Here is an 18,732-nt window from a genome sequence, read left to right as displayed (position 1 = left end):
TGCTGTCCCCATCATGCTGTCCCCAATCATGCTGTCCCCAATCATGGTGTCCCCATCATGGTGTTCCCAATCGTGGTGTCTCCATCATGATGTCCCATTGTGTTGTCCCCATCGTGTTGTCCCCATCGTGTTGTCCCAATCATGTTGTCCCCATCATGATGTCCCCATCATGATGTCCCCATCATGCTGTCCCCATCATGCTGTCCCCAATCGTATTGTCCCCATCATGGTGTCCCCATCATGATGTCCCCATTGTGTTGTCCCCAGTCGTGGTGTCTCCATCGTGATGTCCCTATTGTGATGTCCCAAATCATGCTGTCCCCATTGTGTTGTCCCCATCGTGATGTCCCCATCATGCTGTCCCCAATAATGATGTCCCAAATCATGTTGTCCCCATCATGATGTCCCCATCGTGCTGTCCCCAATCATGCTGTCCCCATCATGTTGTCCCCATCATGATGTCCTCATTGTGTTGTCCCCATTGTGTTGTCCCCACCGTGATGTCCCCATCATGCTGTCCCCACCCCGACGTCCCCTGGGGGTGCGGGTACCGGGTCCCCCCCGGGATCCCCCCCCCCGTGACCGCATTCCATGCCCATATAAGGTCAAAGCCTTCAGGGGGGCGTGGTCTCCGCTGGCCCCGCCCCCTCATCCCTATTCATCGCGTACGCGGCGGCGCTGACGCCGCTCGGAGCATCCGGAGCTGCGGGACCCGACGGGAGCGGCCGCCGCCATGGTGGGAACCGGCACCGGCACCGGGACCGGCTCCGGGGGGGCGGGGGAGGGCTGTGGGGCCGGGAACCGGCACCGGGAACCGGGAAACGGGACCGGGACCGGGACCGGGACTGGGAAACGGGCATCGGCACCAGGATCGGCCACGGGGTTGGGGGTGGGGGGGCGAGGGAGGCGGGGGGGACCGGGAATCCCGGACCGGGACCGGGCATCAGCACCGGGAACCGGGACGGGGCATGGGAACCGGGACGGGGCATCAGCACCGGGAAGCGGGACCGGGCATCAGCACCGGGATCGGGCACTGGGGGGCGTGGGGTTTGGTGAGACCGGGACCGGGAACCGGGATCCAGCACCGGGAACCGGGCATCAGCACCGGGATCGGGCACTGGGGGGCGTGGGGGGTTCGGTGGGACCGGGAACCGGGATCCAGCACCGGGACCGAGCATCGTCTGCGGCGGGAAGGGACCGGGCCGGGGGGGGTGGGGGGGTAGCTCGACGGGGAGGGATGGCGGCTGCCGGTGCCTTCCCCGCGGGCGGGGCCGGTGGCCGCTGATCGCCGCGCTCCCCCCGCAGTGCGACTTCACCGAGGAGCAAACAGCGGGTGAGTGACCGGGACCGGACCCCCGGTAGCATCCCCCCCCGGGACCGGGACCGGACCCCCGGTAGCATCCCCCCCGGGACCGGGACAGGACCCCTATAGCCCCCCGGGACCGAGACTGGACCCCCGTAGCATCCCCCCCCGGGACCGGGACCCCCGTAGCATCCCCCCCCGGGACCGGGATCGCACCCCTATAGCCGTCCCGGGACCGAAACCGGACCCCTATAGCCCCCCCCGGGACCGGGACCGGACCCCTATAGAGGGACCGGGACCAGACCCCCCTAGCAATCACCCCGACCCCGGGACCGGACCCCTATAGCCCCACCAGGACCGCGACTGGACCCCTATAGCCCCACCCCGGGACCGGGACCCCCCTAGCACCCCCCCGGTACCGGGACCGGGACCCCCCTAGCACCCCCCCGGTACCGGGACCGGGACCCCCCTAGCACCCCCCCGGTACCGGGACCGGACCCCCGTAGCCCCCACCGGGGACCGGGACCCCCCTAGCACCCCCCCCGGGACCGAGACCGGACCCCTATAGCGGGACCGGGACCCCCCTATAGCCCCCCCGGGACCGGGACCGGGACCCCCCTAGCACCCCCACCCCGGTACCGGGAGCGGCCCCGGCGTTTCCTGCGCTCGGAGCAAAGTCCCGTCCGGGGGGGCCGATCGTGCTTGGGGGGGGGGGGTGGGGCTGGTGGAATGCGGGGTGGGGGGGTCAAACCGGGAGGCCTCGGGATGGGGGGATGCGAGGTCTGGACCTGGGCGGGGGGGGGGGGGGTCCCGACCGGGATTCGGGGACCGGGGGTGGGGGTGCGGGACCTCGGGGGGATCCCGAACGGGGTTATTGGAGCGGGGGGGGGGCCGGGACACCGGGGATGTGAGATGGGAAGGGGGGGGGGTGTCCTGGACCAAGGATGCGGGACCAGGGTGGGGGTGCGGGGGGGTCCTGGACCGGGGATGCAGGAGCGGGAGGGATGCGGGAGCTGGACCGGGGATGCGGGGTCGGTCCCGGGGGGGCCCCGGGGGGGGGCAGGCAGCTCGGTTTGCCCCTAGATGGGCAGCTCGGGCTCGTTCCTGCGGGCGGGGCCGGGATCGAGTTGGGGGGGGGGGCGGGGAGGGGGGGGGATGGGGGGGGTTGATCTCCATCCCCGCTCCGGCATCGGGTTCCACCGGGAAACCGGATCCTAAAGGGAAAGAAACCGGACCCGGGGTCGGGGTCGGGGGGGGGGGGAGGCTGCGGGGTCTCAGGTGTAGGGGGGACACAGGTAATGGGGTCCCCAAGGTGCGGGGGGGGGGGGAGGGGGCGCGTATTTAATGGCTTCTTGAAGCTGTGAGGTCCCAGGGATGCAGCGGGTGTGGGGGGGGATGCAGCATCCCTGGGGGGGGGCACATTTAATGGGGTCCCCAATTTGTGGGGTCCCAGGGATGCAGGATTTAGGGGGGAGGGTCCCATCAATGTCGATGCAGCAATTTTTGAGGGGGGGGTCCCATTAATGCAGATGCAGCATCATTGGGAGCAGGGACACACACACACACATTTAATGGGGTCCCCAACATGTGGGGTCCTAGGGATGCAATTTTTGAGGGGGGGGGGGGGTCCCATTAATACAGATGCAGCATCATTGGGACCTGGGGGGGGACACACATTTAGTGGGGGTCCCAGGGATGCAGGGTTTGGGGGGGGGTGTGTCCCATTAATACAGATGCAGCATCCCTGGGGGGACACACACATTTAATGGGGTCCCCAACCTGTGGGGTCCCAGGGATGCAGGATTTGAGGGGGGGGCTGTTTCCCATCAATGTAGATGCAGCAATTTTTGAGGCGGGGGGCGGTCCCATTAATGTAGATGCAGCATCCCTGGCAGGGGGATACACTCATTTAATGGGGTCCCCAACATGTGGGGTCCCAAGGATGCAGGATTTGAGGGGGGGGGGGATATACACGTTTAATGGGGTCCCCAACATGTGGGATTCCAGGGATGCAATTTTTGAGGTGGGGGGGGGTCCCATTAATACAGATGCAGCGTCCTTGGGAGTGAGGGGGGACACACATTTAATGGGGTCCCCAACTTGTGGGGTCCCAGGGATGCAATTTTTGAGGGGGGGGGGTGTCCCATCAATGTAGATGCAGCAATTTTTGAGGTTGGGGGGTCCCATTAATACAGATGCAGCATCCCTGGGGGGGGAGATACACACATTTAATGGGGTCCCCAACTTGTGGGGTCCCAGGGATGCAATTTTTGAGGTGGGGGGGGTGTCCCATTAATACAGATGCAGCATCATTGGGAGCAGGGGGACACACATTTAATGGGGTCCCCAACTTGTGGGGTCCCAGGGATGCAATTTTTGAGGGGGGGGGGGTGTCCCATCAATGTAGATGCAGCAATTTTTGAGGTGGGGGGGTCCCATTAATACAGATGCAGCATCCCTAGGGGGGAGATACACACATTTAATGGGGTCCCCAACATGTGGGGTCCGAGGGGTGCAATTTTTGAGGTGGGGGGGGTCCCATTAATACAGATGCAGCATCCTTGGGTGTGCGAAAGGGGGCTCTTCATGGATGGGAAGGGGGGTGTTCTCAGTGCACGGGGTGGGGGGGGGGCCCAAACATGCTGATGACACTTTTTTTTGGGGGTGGGGGGGGTCCCCGGCAGAGTTCAAGGAGGCCTTCCAGCTCTTCGACCGCACCGGGGACGGGAAAATCCTGTACAGCCAGTGCCGGGGAACGTGATGCGGGCGCTGGGGCAGAACCCCACCAACGCCGAGGTCATGAAGGTGCTGGGGAACCCCAAAAGCGATGGTGAGTGAGGAACCCCCCCCCCCAAAAATCCCCTAGGACCCCCCCCAAACCCCCTCAGCCCCTGCTCACGGCTCCTTTTCCCCCCCCCGACAACCCCAGAGATGAACCTGAAGACGCTGAACTTCGAGCAGTTCCTGCCCATGATGCAAACCATCGCCAAGAACAAGGACCAAGGCTGCTTCGAGGACTACGTGGAGGGGCTGAGGGTCTTCGACAAGGAGGGCAACGGCACCGTCATGGGCGCCGAGATCCGCCACGTCCTCGTCACCCTGGGTGAGCCTCCCCCTGGCCCTCGTCCCATCCCCAAGCCCCGTGAGCTCTCAGAGAACCCTCCCTCTTGGCCACCCCTGAAGAGCCCCAAACCCCAAGGACCACCAGGAGCTCCATCCTAGGACCTTCAGGAGCTCTTGACCCAACCAGAAACCCCCATGAGCTCCTGGTCCATCCTAGGACCCCTCAGGAGCTCTTGTCCCAACCTGGAACCATCAGGAGCTCCTGGTCCTTCCTAGGACCCTTGGGAATCCTTGGCCCAACCAGAAACCCCCAGGAGCTCCTGGTCCATCCTGGGACCCTCGGGAGCCCTTGACCCCAACCAGAAACCCCCATGAGCTCCTGGTCCATCCTAGGACCCTCGGGAGCTCTTGTCCCAACCTGGAACCCTCAGGAGCTCCTGGTCCATCCTAGGACCCTTGGGAATCCTTGGCCCAACCTAGAACCTTCAGAAGCTTGTGGCCCATCCCAGAACCCTCAGGAGCCCTTGGCCCAACCTGCAATCCTCAGAAGCCCCTGGTCCATCTTGGAAACCTCAGGAGCTCCTGGTCCATCCCAAACCCTCAGAAGCCCCTGGTCCCATCCTGGGGCCCTCAGGAGCTTTTGGCCCATCCCAAACCCTCAGAAGCCCCTGGTCCATCCTGGGGCTCTCAGGAGCTTTTGGCCCAACCAGAAACCCCCATGAGCTCCTGCTCCATCCCAGCCACCCTTGGGAGCCCAACCTGGAACCCTTGGGATCTTTTGGCCCAGCATGAAACCCTCAGGAGCTCCTGGTCCATCCCAGAACCCTTGGGATCTCTTGGCCCAACCAGGAACTCTCAGGAGCTCCTGGTCCATCCCAGAACCCTTGGGATCTCTTGGCCCAACCAGGAACTCTCAGGAGCTCCTGGTCCATCCCAGAACCCTTGGGATCTCTTGGCCCAACGTGGAACCATCAGAAGCTCCTGGTCCATCCCAGAACCCTTGGGATCTCTTGGCCCAACGTGGAACCATCAGAAGCTCCTGGTCCATCCCAGGACCCTCAGGACCCCCTTGATCCACCCAGGTCCCCCCCAGATCCCCTCAATTCCCCCCTCGGTGACACCCATTACCCCGCAGGCGAGAAGATGACGGAGGAGGAGGTGGAGCAGCTGGTGGCCGGCCACGAGGACAGCAACGGCTGCATCAACTACGAAGGTGAGTGGGGGGTCCGGGGCGGGGTCCCAGCGTGACCCCATCCCTCTTTGACCATCGTCTCCTTCCTTCCCCCCAGCGTTTGTGCGACACATCCTGGCGGGGTGACGCCGCAGGGGTACGGCCTCCGCTCCCCTCTTTGCTCAAACTTCATTTTTTTTCCTTCCTTTTTTTTTTTTTTTTATTTCCCAAATCGCCTTTTCTCATTTTTTTTTTTTGGCTTTTTTTTTTTTTTTTTTTTTGGAAAACAAACCAAAAAAAAAAAAAACCCACCAAAAAAATCAAACCACCCATGTGGTTTTGCTCTCAATGCAGCCCCCTGCCCTGCATGCCCCCCCCCCTCTTCAATGCATGGAGCCCCCCCCTCCAGGTTGTGTCTCCGCTCTTCGACGTTTAACTTTGGGGTTTTCCTGCCTCTCGCTGGGTTAAAGGCTGGAGGGGAGCTGGGGGGGGGGGCACAATGAGAGACCCCCCCCCCTCACCCTGCTCTCCCCCCTCTTTCTCTCCGCAGAGCTGGTCCGGATGGTGCTGAGCGGCTGAAGCCCCCCCCCCCACGACCCCCTTCTTTGCCTTCGTGGTGTTCCCCCCCCCCCCCAAATTCCACTTCACTCTGGATTTTGTGCCTTTTCCCTCATTTTCCTGCTGGCACCCCCCCCCCCCTGCGACCCCCCCCCCCATCGTCTTCAGCCCCACCGGCTAAATTATTGCTCCACGGCATCAAATAAAGTGGTGGAACGGTGACGCTGCCTCCGGGAATCGCTGCATGATCCTTGGCCCTGTCCCCCCCCACCTCCAAGAGATTCTGCACCACCAGCTCAGAATCCCTGTCTCCCCCAGCCTTGTCCCCCCCCCCAGCTCAGAATCCTCATCTCCCCCCTTAGCCCCTCACTCTGAGCCCAGAATCCTTCTCTCCCCCTCTTTAGACCCTCACGTTGAGGTCAAAATCCCTGTCTCCCTCCCCCTTGCCCCCCCCCAGGTCAGAATCCTCACCCCCCCCCCACCTTGTGCCCCCCCAGACCCTCACTCTGAGCCCAGAATCCCTTGTCTCCCACCCCCTTATCCCACCCCCCCAGGTCAGACCCCTCATTCCCTCTGTTCTTCCCCCCCCCCAGACCCTCACTCTGAGCCCAGAATCCCCATCTGCCCCCCCCTTGTGCCCCCCAGAACCCTCACTCTGAGCCCAGAATCCCTTGTCTCCCCCCTCCCTTGTCGCCCCCCCCCCCACCTCAGACCCCTCATCTCCCCCCTGGTCCCCCCCTTAGCCCCTCACTCTGAGACCAGAATCCTTCTCTCCCCCCCTTTAGACCCTCACGTTGAGGTCAAAATCCCTGTCTCCCTCCCCCTTGTCCCCCCCCCAGGTCAGAATCCTCATCCCCCCCCCCTTGTGCCCCCCCAGACCCTCACTCTGAGCCCTGAACCCCTTATCTCCCCCTCCCTTGTCGCCCCCCCCCCCAGCTCAGACCCCTCATCCCCCCCCCTTGTCCCCCCCCCCACCTCACTGAGTCCATTGTCTCTTCCCGCCCCGGGGACCTGGAATTTTATTTTTTGTTGGTTTTTTAAAAAAAAAAAAAAAGAAAAAAAAGAGGGAGGGGGGGAGATGAAAACTGAGCAGGGGCTGTGGGGGGGGGAAATGCCCTTCAGCTGGGGGGGGTGGGAGCTGTCTCATAAATAGCCGGGGGGGGCCGATCCCCGGCTGCCGCGGAGACCAAGGCTTAAATAAATTCTGGGATGGTCATAAAAAAAATTTGAAAGCTGGGGGGGGGGGAATGGAGAGAAGGGGGGGGTCTTTGAAGAGGATTTGGTGGGGGGGTTTCAGGGAGGGGGTGCTGGTCTTCCCGGGCCGGCGGCAGCGTTGGGGTGATGGGGTGGGGGGGGGCTGCGTGGCCTTCACTGCGTGGGGGGGACGGGGGTGGCGGTGCTGGGACTGGGCGCCAGGGGGTCCATCTGCAGGGGGGGGCCCTGGTCTGTGGGAGAGAATAAAAAGGGGGGGGGGTCACACTTTTGAGGGGGGGCTAAAGGGTAGGAGCAGCTCCCGTGCGGGACGATTGACCCTTGGATTGACCATGGATGATTGACCATGGATGATGGACCATGTTCGCGAATGAGACCCCCACCCCAACCCTGTGGAATCGGAGCCCCCCCAGCCCAAAGGGAGCACCCCCACTGTGTGTCCCCCCCCCCCAACACCACCTCCCAGCCCTGTCATGTCTCACCTGTGAGGTTGGGAAGGAGGTTTCCCTGCACGGCGGCCACGATGGCGGGGCTGTGCGCGGCGGCCGAGCCCCCCCCGGGCTGCGGGAGGGCCAAGCCCGGAGGGTGGGAGTTGGGGGGCAGCCCCCCCACCCCCCCAGGCATGCTGCTGGCCAGGGCCCCATGCAAGGGGTTAGCGGGGAACGCGGCGCCGGGCGGCTCGCAGGGGGGGTTAGCCATGCCGAGCGCGATGGCGGATGGAGGCAAGACGAAGGGCAAGGCCGCGGGCGCATTACCGGGCACGGAGGGGTGGCCGCTGCCAACGAGGCTCCCAGCCAGGCTCTGGGACGGCGGCTGCTGCCCGGGGAACGGCGCCGGGGCTGGGGGGAGACAGGGAAAGGCACGGAATCATCATCTCGGAGCAGCGAGGCCAACCGTTCCCATCAATCGCTAACCCATGGCCCTCAGCACCTCGTCCACCCGGCCCTTAAACCCCTCCAGGGAAGGGGACTCAACCCCCTCCCTGGGCAGCCTCGGACACTGCCCAATGACCCTTTCCATGAAAAATGTTTTCCTGATGTCCAGCCTGACCCTCCCCTGGTGGAGCTTGAGGCCATTCCCTCTCGTCCTGTCCCCTGTCCCTTGGGAGAAGAGCCCAGCTCCCTCCTCTCCACAACCTCCTCTCAGGGAGTTGCAGAGAGCAATGAGGTCTCCCCTCAGCCTCCTCTTCTCCAGCCTAAACACCCCCAGCTCTCTCAGCCGCTCCTCTTCTTCTCCAGCCCCCTCCCCAGCTTCCTTGCTCTTCTCTGGACTCGCTCCAGAGCCTCAACATCCTTCTTGTGGGGAGGGCCCAGAACTGACCCCAGGATTCGAGGAGCGGTCTCCCCAGGGCCGAGGCCAGAGGGAGAAGAACCTCCCTGGCCCTGCTGGCCACGCCGGGTCTGATCCAAGCCAAGATGCCCTTGGCCTTCTTGGCCCCCTGGGCCCCTGCTGGCTCCTGTTCAACCAACACCCCCAGGTCCTTCTCCTCCAGGCACTTTCCAGCCAGACTTCTCCTAGGCTGGAGCTGCTCAGGGTTGTTGTGCCCCAAGGGCAGGACCCGGCGTTTGGCCTCGTTAACCCTCCTGCCGTTGGTCTCAGCCCATGGATCCAGCCTGTTCAGATCCCTTTGGGGCCTCCCAACCCTCCAGCAGATCCAGCTTCCACCCAGCTTAGTGTCATCCCCAAAGTTGCTCAGGGTGCCCTCAATACCTTCATTCCCCCTTGTCCCTTGGGAGAAGAGCCCAGCTCCCTCCTCTCCACAACCTCCTCTCAGGGAGTTGCAGAGAGCAATGAGGTCTCCCCTCAGCCTCCTCTTCTCCAGGCTAAACCCCCCCAGCTCCTCCTAGAGCTGGTCCCCAGCCCCTTCCCCACGCCGAGCCCCGGTGCCTCTCGCGGGGTCCCCCTCACCGTGCGGGACGGCCGGGGCGCCGGGTGGCGGGGGCGGCTGTGCCGGGGGGGCTCCGGGCAGCGCTGGCCCCACGGGCTCGGCCGGAGCCACCATGGCGGGGGCGGGCGGCACGGCCAGCGGGTGGGCAGCGGGGGCCAGGGGGGCGGCGGCGGCGGCTGCGGGCAAGGGCTGCGCCCCGGGAGGCAGCGGCGGCTGCTGCTGCTGCTGCTGCTGTTGCTGCAGGTGTTGGAAGTGCTGCTGGCGGGCGCGCATCTCCGCGTACTTCAGCTGCTCCATGTGGAAGGCCTGGCGGTCGGCCAGAAGCTGCTGCCGCTGGTATTCCAGCTGGGAAAGCACGAGGAGGAGGTCAGCGGAGGGAAACGAGGGCAGGGAACATGCTTGCACTCCCCCCGCGGCCGCTCCCAACACTCACGGCCTCGCGCTCCCGGTCCATGATGGTCTCCAGCTCCTCGAAGTGCCGCAGCTTGATCTCCAGCTTCTTCATCTGCGTCTCCACCAGCAACGCCACCAGAGACTTGATTTTCCGCTCCTCCACGGCTGCCAAGTGCTGGGAGGGACACGGGAGGCTCAGCACCCGCACCGGGGTTGCCCCTCATCCCCCCCAGAGCCCCCAGCCCCTCACCTTGGCCTTCACGGCGGCGGCGGCCAGGGCTGCGGCAGCGGCGGTGGAGAGATTCCCCTCGCCTATGTCCCGCTCCACCTTGGCCTTGCGCTCGGCCTCGGGCTCCGACGGCTCCTTGGGGGCCTCGTCCGGCCCCTCCTTCACCTCCTTGTCCTTCTCTGGCTCCCCTGCGGCAAGACGAGGCCGTGTCCGCACGACAGGCTCAGTGGGGGCTCAGCATCCCCCAGGCCGGGCTCCGCACTCACCTGCACCATCGCCGTCACCCTTGTCGGGCTCCTTCTCTCCCTCCACCTCCTTCCCCTTCTCCTCCTCCTTCTTGGGTGCCTCCCCGGGCTTCTCCTTCGCCTCTTCCTCGGCGACGCCGTCCCGGGGCTCCTGGGGAGGCACCGGGCCCGCGGCCACCGCTCAAGTCCCCCCGCCAGCCGCCTCCCCTGGGGCTCCCCGCACCCTCCCCGCACCCCGCGATACCTTCACCTCCTTCTTCTCCTCCGCCGGCTGCGCCTCCGCCCGTGCCTCCTCCCCACCGCTCTCCTCTGGGGACGCAAACACAAGGTGAGACCTCGCTGGCGCCCGTCCCAGCCCCGATAAACTCATCAGAACCCCCCTCACCTATCCGCTCCGGCTCGTCCGAGGTGGTGCCGGCGATGCCGCTGCTCTCCAGGCCGAACGCGGGGTCAGCCTTGCCCGTCACCTTGGCCGCCTCCTCCACCTTGCGGACATGAGCCTCCACCAAGGCTGTGGGCACCTCCTCCTTCATCTTGGAGAATTCCTCTGCGGGGCAGCGCCGCAGGCTCTCAGTGGGGCCCGAAGGCCCTGGGAGCCTGCTCTGATCCTCAGCGTTCTCATCGCATCCCACCTCCCCACTGGGCTCACCCCATCTCCTCCCACGAGTCATCCCGTCTCCCTCAAGGAAGCCCCACAGGGCTCCATCCTCTCCCCACGGGCCTCATCCCACCTGCCTGCAGGACTCCCCAAACGCTTCTCCTGTCTCTCCCCATGGGGCTCATTCCCATCTCCCTCTAGGACTCCCCTTGTCTTCCCAGAATCCTAGAATTATGGAATCACCAGCAAGGAAAAGGCCCATCGGATCATCGAATCCAACCATTCCTATCACGAAGACTCGTCTTGTCCCCCTACAGAACTCACTCTTCTCCCCCCAGGATTTATCCCATCTCATCTATGAGAAGACATCCTATTTCCACACAGGACTTGGTCTTTCTTCCCATAGCCCTCACCCCTCTCCCCAGAGCCTCATCCTCTCTCCCCCTAGACTTATCCGGACACCCCTGAGATTGGTGCTACCCCCCTATAGAGTTCCCCACAGCATTCAACCCGTCTCCCCACAGCCCTCGGCCCCTCTCCCTATTGAATTCCCCGTGGGGCTCATCCCCATCTCTCCAGAGGCCTCATCCTGTCTCCCCTCAGGACCCATCCCCTCTCCTCTTGGGCCTCTTCCTCTCTCCCTATAGGACCCCCTATAGAACTCATCCCATCCTCCTCCGGGACTGCCCAAGGGCAAAATGATCCCACAGGATCATTCTCTCTCCCCCTGTCCCCACCCCACAGCCCTTGTCCCCTCTCCCCCTGCCCATCCTCTCTCCTGTCCCCTCTCGCCTTGCCCCCTCCCCACAGCCCTTGTCCCCTCTCCCTGTCTCCTGTCCTCTCCCCTTGTCTCCTGACCCCTCTCCCCTTGTCTCCTGTCTCCTCCCCACAGTCCCTGTCCCCTCTCCCTGTCTCCTGTCCTCTCCCTTCGTCTCCTGTCTCCTCTCCCCTTGTCTCCTGTCCCCTCCCCACAGCCCCTGCTCCCTCTCCCCATCTCCTGTCTCCTCCCCACAGTCCCTGTCCCCTCTCCCCCTGCCCCTGTCCCCATCCCCTCCCTACAGCCCCTGACCCCCCTCCCCTTGCCCCTTTCCCCCCACTGCAGCCCCTGTCCCCTCTCCCTCTGTCCCCGTCCCCTCCCTACAGCCCCTGTCCCCTCTCCCTCTCCCTCTCCCCCTGCCCCCATCCCCTCCCTACAGCCCCTGTCCCCTCTCCCTCTCCCCCCGTCCCCTCCCCAGTCCCTGTCCCCTCTCCCTCTCCCCCTGTCCCCTCCCTACAGCCCCTGTCCCCGCGCCGGGAGGTTCTGGGCTACCCAGAGCGGATTTGGCGGCGGCCGAGGCGACGCGGGGGTCGACGACGGAGGCCAGGAAGGCCACGGTGCTCATGACGGGGTTGCCGGACTGGCTGAAGGGGATGGGCTGATACGCCAGCGGCCCCAGCGACGCCTCCGAATCCTCCAGGTAGGGATCCTCGATGGGCAGGCGCAAGAAATGCAGGATGCACTCGTCCTGCGTCCGGCTCCCCACGTGCTCTGACACCTTGTTCCAGTCGTCCTTGTACATCTCCAGGGCCTGCGGGATGGCAGGGGGAGCACGAGTAGGGGTTGAGAGCCCCGTCGCCCCCTCCCCACGGCCCCTCGACTCACCTCCAGCAGCAGAAGCGTCTCCTGCTCCGTCCACTCCCGCGTGGCGCTGGCGGCGGCTTTGCTCTGCGGGGACACAGAGGGGTGAGCGGCGGTGGCGGGGCGGGGGGCCGGGGAGGGGATTTTGGGGGGGCGCCCACCTTGGAGGGGACGTTCTTCTTGGTGTACATGTCGGTGCGGAGGCCGAAGTTCTGCATGTCAGCCGGCTTCTCCTTGCTCTTATCGGGGAAGTTGAGCATCTGCTGCGAGGCCGAGGTCTGCTGCTGGGAGGAGAGGCGACGCTGGGGACACGGGGGAGCAGGCCGCGAGGAAGCCACAGTCCCCCCCCACCGCCCTGACCCCCCAAAATCCCAAGAAGCCTCGTCACGGTGTCCCCCCCGCGTCCCTGCTCCCCGGGGCAGGGCGGCATGCGGGGCGCGAGGGGGAGGAGGGAAGGAGCCTTCCTCGGCCAGCGGCGGGGGGACGGACCCCAAGAAGCCGCCTACCAGCTCCGGCTTCCCCTTCACCGTCTCGGTGACGAGGTCTTCGATTTCTTTGCTCTTGCGGCCCGTCTTGGCGTCGGCGTCGCTCTGCCGGCCCTGAGGCACGGATCGAAGCTGTGCGATGCCCCCCCCCAACCCACCCCCCGCCGCACCCCACGCCCGGCCCCCGCGGGGACCGGGGGAAGCAGAGATTGGGGGGGACGCGGCTGGGAGACGAGCGGAAGCCGCCGCGCACCCACCTGCGGCGTCTTGGGCTGCAGCGGCACCAGCCCGGACGGGGTATCGGCCAGGACGTGGAAATGAGAGGTCGGCGGGGGGCCCATGGGGGTGGGACGGCTCTCGGCGTCCACCTGGTAGTTGATGAGGCCCCACTGCTCCAGGAAAGCGTGGACCCTGCGGGAAACGGGGGGCTCAGACCCCACCGGCGTCGCCAAACGGAGCCCCCCCGCGAGCGCCGGACCCACCGCATGATGGCACAGACGTCGCCAGCCAGGTTACGGCGACAGGCGGTGGAGGTGAGATACTCCTGCGGGTTCAGCCGGTACGTGTCGATCATGAAATTGCGGTAAGCCAGGTATCTGGGGAGATCGGTGAGCGTCAGCGCCGGCACCGTGGGCACCAGGAGGGATGGGGATATGTGGAGCTCAGCCTCACATTTCTGGAGTCTTGGATTTATTCTTGCCGTTGAAGAACTCCGGCAGGGCTCGGCGCTCGATGGCGTGGACGCTGCAGGAGGAGACAACTAGAAGAGGGCTCTGCGGGGCCTGGGGGTGCGCAGGGCTCTCCCTCGGCCTCGGCGGCTCCGTACCTGTTGTAGTCGAACCAGGCGGCGTAGCTGGGGATGATGATGTGGTGGGTCTGCTCCGTCACGTTGTCCTCGTGCAGGTCAGGGTTCTTGGCCTGCTCCCCCTTGCTCCCGGTGCCGTTCTCCTCCTCATCCTGCCCAAAACCAGCATGGTTAGGGCAAGGCCGTCCTCCCGCACCCTTCCTCATCCTCATCCTCGCTGAGAGCAGGATGAGGCTGATGGCCTAGGGCAAAGCCACCAGCAGCCCCAGGGGGGAGGGGAAAGGCAGAAAAGGGCCTTTTCATCCCCAAAAGGACAAGGAGAAGGGGGATGAGGAGGCAACCATCCAGCGATGGTGGAATGGAGCGGAAGGGACAGCCCTCAGCCTCGCCTTGCCAGCCGTCTCCATGCTCTCGTCCTCCTGCTCATCTGGAAGAGAGGAAAGCGAGGCCGGTTCCGGGAACGGCTACATCTTGGGCACTGGGAACACCCGCAGCACTAGGCCCCAGCACCTCGGACTCACCCAAATCCGTCATGGTGCCTCCCTTGACAGGCGCAGACTCCGAGTCCTTCTTGGTGTTGACTGCAGGATGGAAGCAGCGCTGAGCACCCCGAGAACGAGCCCCCTCCCCAGCCCAGGAGCCCGGGGGGGCTGCCGAGCCCCCCGACCCCGACCTGTCTTGGGCAGGGTGACCTCCTCCACGTTGGGGACGGGCGAGGGCTCATCCATGTCCTTGGTCAGGTCCTCCTGCTCCTCCTCGCGGTGCCCACGCTTGGATTTGTTGTAGGGGGTGGCGGGGCTGCGGACAGGGGGGCACGGTGCCCTCATCACCCTCACCGCACGTGAAAACCCCTTCGGAGAAAGCCTTTGCTGTTCTTCGAGCACCCCAAAACCCACGCTACGGCTTGCAGGCCTCGCTCACCCCTTCTTCGCGTTCTTCTTCTTGGCTTCTGGGGTGGGAGAGGGGGAGGGCGAGCGCTTCCGCTTCTTGTAGTTGCCGCCCTTCTTGTCCCGCCGGTCCGAGTCGGGGCTGTTCACCTGGGGGAGAAAAAAGGTCCCTGGGTCCAGGCAGGTGGGGAGGCCGAGCAGAAACCCCTCCAACCCCACCTCGGCTTTGCGTTCCGACCTCATCCGTCAGCGTCTTAGCCGAGATCTTCTTCCTGCGGGTAACGGGGCTCTTCTCATCCGTCACCTCGTAATCCTCCTCGTTCATCCACTCGTTGAAGGTGTCCGTGTCCAGGATCCACTTGGCGTGGACCTGTCAGGGAGGAGCAGGGCTGCGTCACGGGGCAGGGGAGGGGGACGCCGCCGCTGTCCTCGCCTTGGGGAGGGACCCCCGCTACCTTCCGAGGCTTCTCCGGCGTCGGGGCGTCCTCCACGGAGGCCTCGATTTCGCTGGCGGGGATCCAGGTGTCGTAGCTGTGAGAGCGCAGAGGGATGGATTGGGAGCAGCACCCACAGCCAGGGGGGCGCCCTGTGAGCACGGGGGGGCTCCAACAGGCTCCCGCCGCGTCCCCGCAGCCCCCCCGGGACCCCTCACCTGTCGGGGTAGTAACCCCAGTGCAGCAGGACCTGCTTGTCGCGCTTCATGACCGGCCGGACCCACTCCTCTGCGGGAGACACGGACACGGCATCTCGCCGGAGCTGCCGGGGACGCCGAGCCCGGCCCCGCAGCCCCCAGACGCCGACGCTGCTCGGTGTTTCACCGTGAGCTCGGAACGGGGGGCTCCCCCGTGCACCCACCTTCCTCCAGGTTGCCGGGAACGGGGCAGACGATGTGGGACGCGTTGCTCTTGTCCTCGGTCACCGTGCCCTGCGAGGAGAGCGGTGGGAACGAGGTCAGGGCCAAGGCAATGATGATGGGCCCCCCAGGTGCCCCCCACTCTGGTGCCACCACCGACCTGGTGCCTCTTGACAATGTCCTTCAGCTTGCTCAGCAGCTTGGGCTCAATCTCTGGGTGCAGGAAGATGTTAGGCCGGGCTAGACAGTTGTTCTGGGGAAAGAGAGCAGAGGATGAGTGGGGTGGGGGGACACTGGGGGTCCCGAGAGGGTGGGGGGCAGCGCCTCTCACCTGCACCAGGGATTTCTCAATGGTCATGAACATCTCCACGTTGCGGTCCATCCGCGAGGGATTCTGGAAATCGAAACGCCGCCTTATTGGAAGAAAAGAGCGACTCTCATGAAAGCCACAGCTCAGGTCTCCTCGTCAGCATCCAAAGACTACGGGGGGGGGAGCAGGGAGGGACATGCACCTGACCCCCCAGGGTCCTGAATCCTCTCAAGGGTTCAGGAGAGGGGGGGGAAAGGTCCCAGCCCCTGCTCGCTGTCGAGGAGGGACCCTAAAACCAGCCCACCCCCACGCAGCCCCCGCCGAGGCCACCCCAGGGCGTCCCACGGAGGGGTCCCCACACCCCCAGCCCCTCATTCCCAGTCCCCTCCTGCCCCCAGCCCCCCCCCCAGCCCCGCAGGCCGGCACTCACCATCCTTGGTCACTCTTGAATTTATAGGCTGCTGCCAGGATGTGGCACAGGGCACCCCCCGCCTTGAAATCCAAGAAGCATTTTATCTGTGACGGGAGGAGAGGGCTCAGGGGGAGCCGCAAGGGCCGGGAACCAGGGGGCAGCCCCTCCCTGGGGTCCCATTCCCTCCCTGGGGTCCCATCCTGGGGCTCTGTCCCTGCTCTGCCTTGGCCTCAGGTCCTCGGATGCTGCCTCCAGGTCCCCGAGGCCTCGTTCCCGGCTCACTGGGAGGTGGCCCAGGGCCTTTGGGACTCCGTCCCCATGGCTTTGGGGTGTTGACCCTGTGTCCCTTGGGCTCCGTCCCTGCTCAGGGCCTTGTCCCCTGGTCCCTGGGTGTCACTGGGCCGTGTTCCTCACTAGATCTCAGTCCCCATCCCTATCCACGTCCCCATCTGTGTCTCCACCTTTGTCCGTGTCCTGGTCCCCATCCCTGTCCATGTCCCCACCCATGTCCCACTCCCCATCCCTGTCCTTGTTCCTGTCCAAATCTTCACCCACGCCCTGGTCCCCATCTCTGTCCCTGCACCCATCCCTGTCTGTGTCCCATGTCCCCATCCCTATCCATGTCCTTGTCCCCATCCTTTTCCACGTCCCCATCTGTGTCTCTATCTTTGTCACTGTGTGTCCTGGTCCCCATCCCTGTCTGTGTCCCTGTCCCCATCCCAATCCCTCTCTGTGTCCCTCTCTGCGTCCCTGTCCCCATCCCAGTCACTGTCTGTGCCTCTGTCACCATCCCAGTCCCTCTCTGTGGTGTCTCTGTTCCCATCCCAGTCCCTCTCTGTGTCCCTCTCTGTGTCCCTGTCCCCATCCCAGTCCCTCTCTGTGTCTCTGTCCCCATCCCAGTCCCTCTCTGTGTCTCTGTCTGTGTCTCTGTCCCCTTTCCAGTCCCCCTCTGTGTCCCTGTGTCTCTATCACCATCCCAGTCCCTCTCTGTGTCCCTCTGTGTCCCTGTCCCCATCCCAGTCCCCCTCTGTGTCCCTGTCCCCATCCCACTCCCTCTCTGCGTCCCTCTCTGTGTCCCTGTTCCCATCCCAGTCACTGTCTGTGTCTCTGTCACCATCCCAGTCCCTCTCAGTGTCCGTGTCCCCATCCCAGTCCCTCTCTATGTCCCTCTCAGTGTCCGTGTCCCCATCCCAGTCCCTCTCTATGTCCCTCTCAGTGTCCGTGTCCCCATCCCAGTCCCTCTCAGTGTCTCTCTCTGTGTCCGTGTCCCCATCCCAGTCCCTCTCAGTGTCCCTCTCAGTGTCCGTGTCCCCATCACAGTCCCTCTCGGTGTCCCTGTCTCTGTCTCTGTCCCCACCCCAGTCCATCTGTGTCCCTCTCTGTGTCCCTGTCCCCATCCCAGTCACTGTCTGTGTCTCTGTCACCATCCCAGTCCCTCTCAGTGTCCATGTCCCCATCCCAGTCCCTCTCTGTGTCCCTCTCTGTGTCCGTGTCCCCATCCCCGTCCCTCTCTATGTCCCTCTCAGTGTCCGTGTCCCCATCCCAGTCCCTCTCGGTGTCCCTGTCTGTGTCTCTGTCCCCACCCCAGTCCATCTGTGTCCCTCTCTGTGTCCCTGTCCCCATCCCAGTCCCTGTGTCTCTGTCCCCATCCCAATCCCTCTCTGTGTCCCTCTCAGCGTCCCAGTCCCCCTCTGTGTCCCTGTCTGTGTCTCTATTGCCATCCCAGTCCCTCTCAGTGTCCGTGTCCCCCTCCCAGACCCTCTCTGTGTCTCTGTCCCCATCCCAGTCCCTCTCAGTGTCCCCGTCCGTGTCCCCGGTGTGTGTCTCACGGGCAGCTTGGTGAGGGGCGCGTTGCTGACGTGCTTGCCGAACACCTCCTCCTGGAACTGCAGCAGCTGCACCACCAGGCTCGACAGCGACTTGTTGGTGGGGGGCTCGGCCTGGATGTACTGGGGGGGGGGGCAAGATAAAGGGGGGGGGGGTCAGCACCGCTCCCAGGGGGTTAATCAGTGCTGGGGAGGGGTGGGGATTCCGGTGCTGGGGATCCACTGCTGGGAGGGGGGACGGTAACACGGGGTGGGGGGGGGTAGTGGTAAGGGGGGGGGTCCCGGTGCCGGGGTGGGGGTCCCGGTGTGGAGAGGGGGCGATGTCGGTGCCGGGGAGGAGGGGAAAACGGAGGGAGGGGGGTGTCCCGGTGTGAGGAAGGGGCTCCCGGTGCGGGGTGGGGAGAGGGGTGAGGGGCAGGCAGTACCGGGGACCGGGGGACGGGGGTCGGGGGGCGCTGTCCCGGTGGGGAGGGGGGTACGGGGGGTGGTTCCCGGTGTGGAGAGGGGTCGGTGTCGGGGGGAACGGAGCGGGGAGGGGGCGAGGCTCCGGTGCTGGTGGGAGGGGGGGAGCTCCCGGTGTGGGGAGGGAGACGGAGGGGTGGGGGCAGGCGGTGCCGGTGGGGATGGGGGGGGGACGGTGTCAGTGCGAGGGGAGGGGGGAGAGGCGGTGCCGGTGTTCCCGGTGTTCCCGGTGTTCCCGGTGCGGGGGGGGGGGGATCCGTGCCGGTTACCCACCCCCCCCACTCCCCGCCAACCTTCTTATAGTTCTTGCCGAGCCAGAGGCGGACGTTGTCGAATTGGCTGACGGTGTCCGAGGCCTCGTAGTATTTGACGTTGGGGCCGCCGTCCTTCTTCCGCACCGCCATCTTGGAGCGG

General features: G+C 64.9%; 2 protein-coding genes across 7 annotated transcripts; one reads left to right on the top strand and one right to left on the bottom strand.

Annotated features, from left to right (window-relative positions):
* Positions 1 to 651: 651 nt before the first annotated feature.
* Positions 652 to 6,310, top strand: LOC138732876 (myosin light polypeptide 6-like). The gene is given in 7 exon segments (XM_069879624.1): positions 652 to 736; positions 1,306 to 1,333; positions 3,988 to 4,052; positions 4,055 to 4,133; positions 4,233 to 4,406; positions 5,502 to 5,579; positions 6,088 to 6,310. Coding segments are annotated over 7 exon segments (456 nt in total). The 5' UTR covers positions 652 to 733; the 3' UTR covers positions 6,117 to 6,310.
* Positions 6,311 to 7,366: 1,056 nt separating this feature from the next.
* On the bottom strand, positions 7,367 to 18,726 carry LOC138732873 (SWI/SNF complex subunit SMARCC2-like). 6 transcript variants are annotated; one of them, XM_069879615.1, is made up of 29 exons: positions 18,612 to 18,726; positions 17,860 to 17,979; positions 16,049 to 16,134; positions 15,640 to 15,721; positions 15,469 to 15,561; positions 15,311 to 15,380; positions 15,108 to 15,177; positions 14,911 to 14,986; positions 14,694 to 14,825; positions 14,490 to 14,605; positions 14,242 to 14,366; positions 14,090 to 14,149; positions 13,958 to 13,995; positions 13,590 to 13,720; positions 13,436 to 13,507; positions 13,246 to 13,359; positions 13,021 to 13,174; positions 12,785 to 12,877; positions 12,440 to 12,562; positions 12,303 to 12,365; positions 11,970 to 12,228; positions 10,448 to 10,609; positions 10,307 to 10,371; positions 10,084 to 10,213; positions 9,839 to 10,005; positions 9,629 to 9,763; positions 9,216 to 9,540; positions 7,790 to 8,146; positions 7,367 to 7,540 (listed from the first exon to the last, which is right to left on the bottom strand). In XM_069879615.1, exons 1-29 carry the CDS (start codon positions 18,720 to 18,722, stop codon positions 7,464 to 7,466), a joined length of 3,606 nt encoding a protein of 1,201 aa, XP_069735716.1. In that variant the 5' UTR covers positions 18,723 to 18,726; the 3' UTR covers positions 7,367 to 7,463. The 6 variants fall into 6 exon arrangements, with proteins under 6 accessions (XP_069735716.1, XP_069735717.1, XP_069735718.1 ...); XM_069879616.1 differs by having other exon boundaries at positions 12,440 to 12,559; XM_069879619.1 differs by having other exon boundaries at positions 7,368 to 7,540; positions 8,063 to 8,146.
* Positions 18,727 to 18,732: the final 6 nt, after the last annotated feature.

This window comes from Phaenicophaeus curvirostris, chromosome 38, assembly GCF_032191515.1.
Source record: "Phaenicophaeus curvirostris isolate KB17595 chromosome 38, BPBGC_Pcur_1.0, whole genome shotgun sequence".
NCBI lineage: Eukaryota > Metazoa > Chordata > Aves > Cuculiformes > Cuculidae > Phaenicophaeus > Phaenicophaeus curvirostris.
This window is presented reverse-complemented; position numbering and strand designations above follow the sequence as displayed.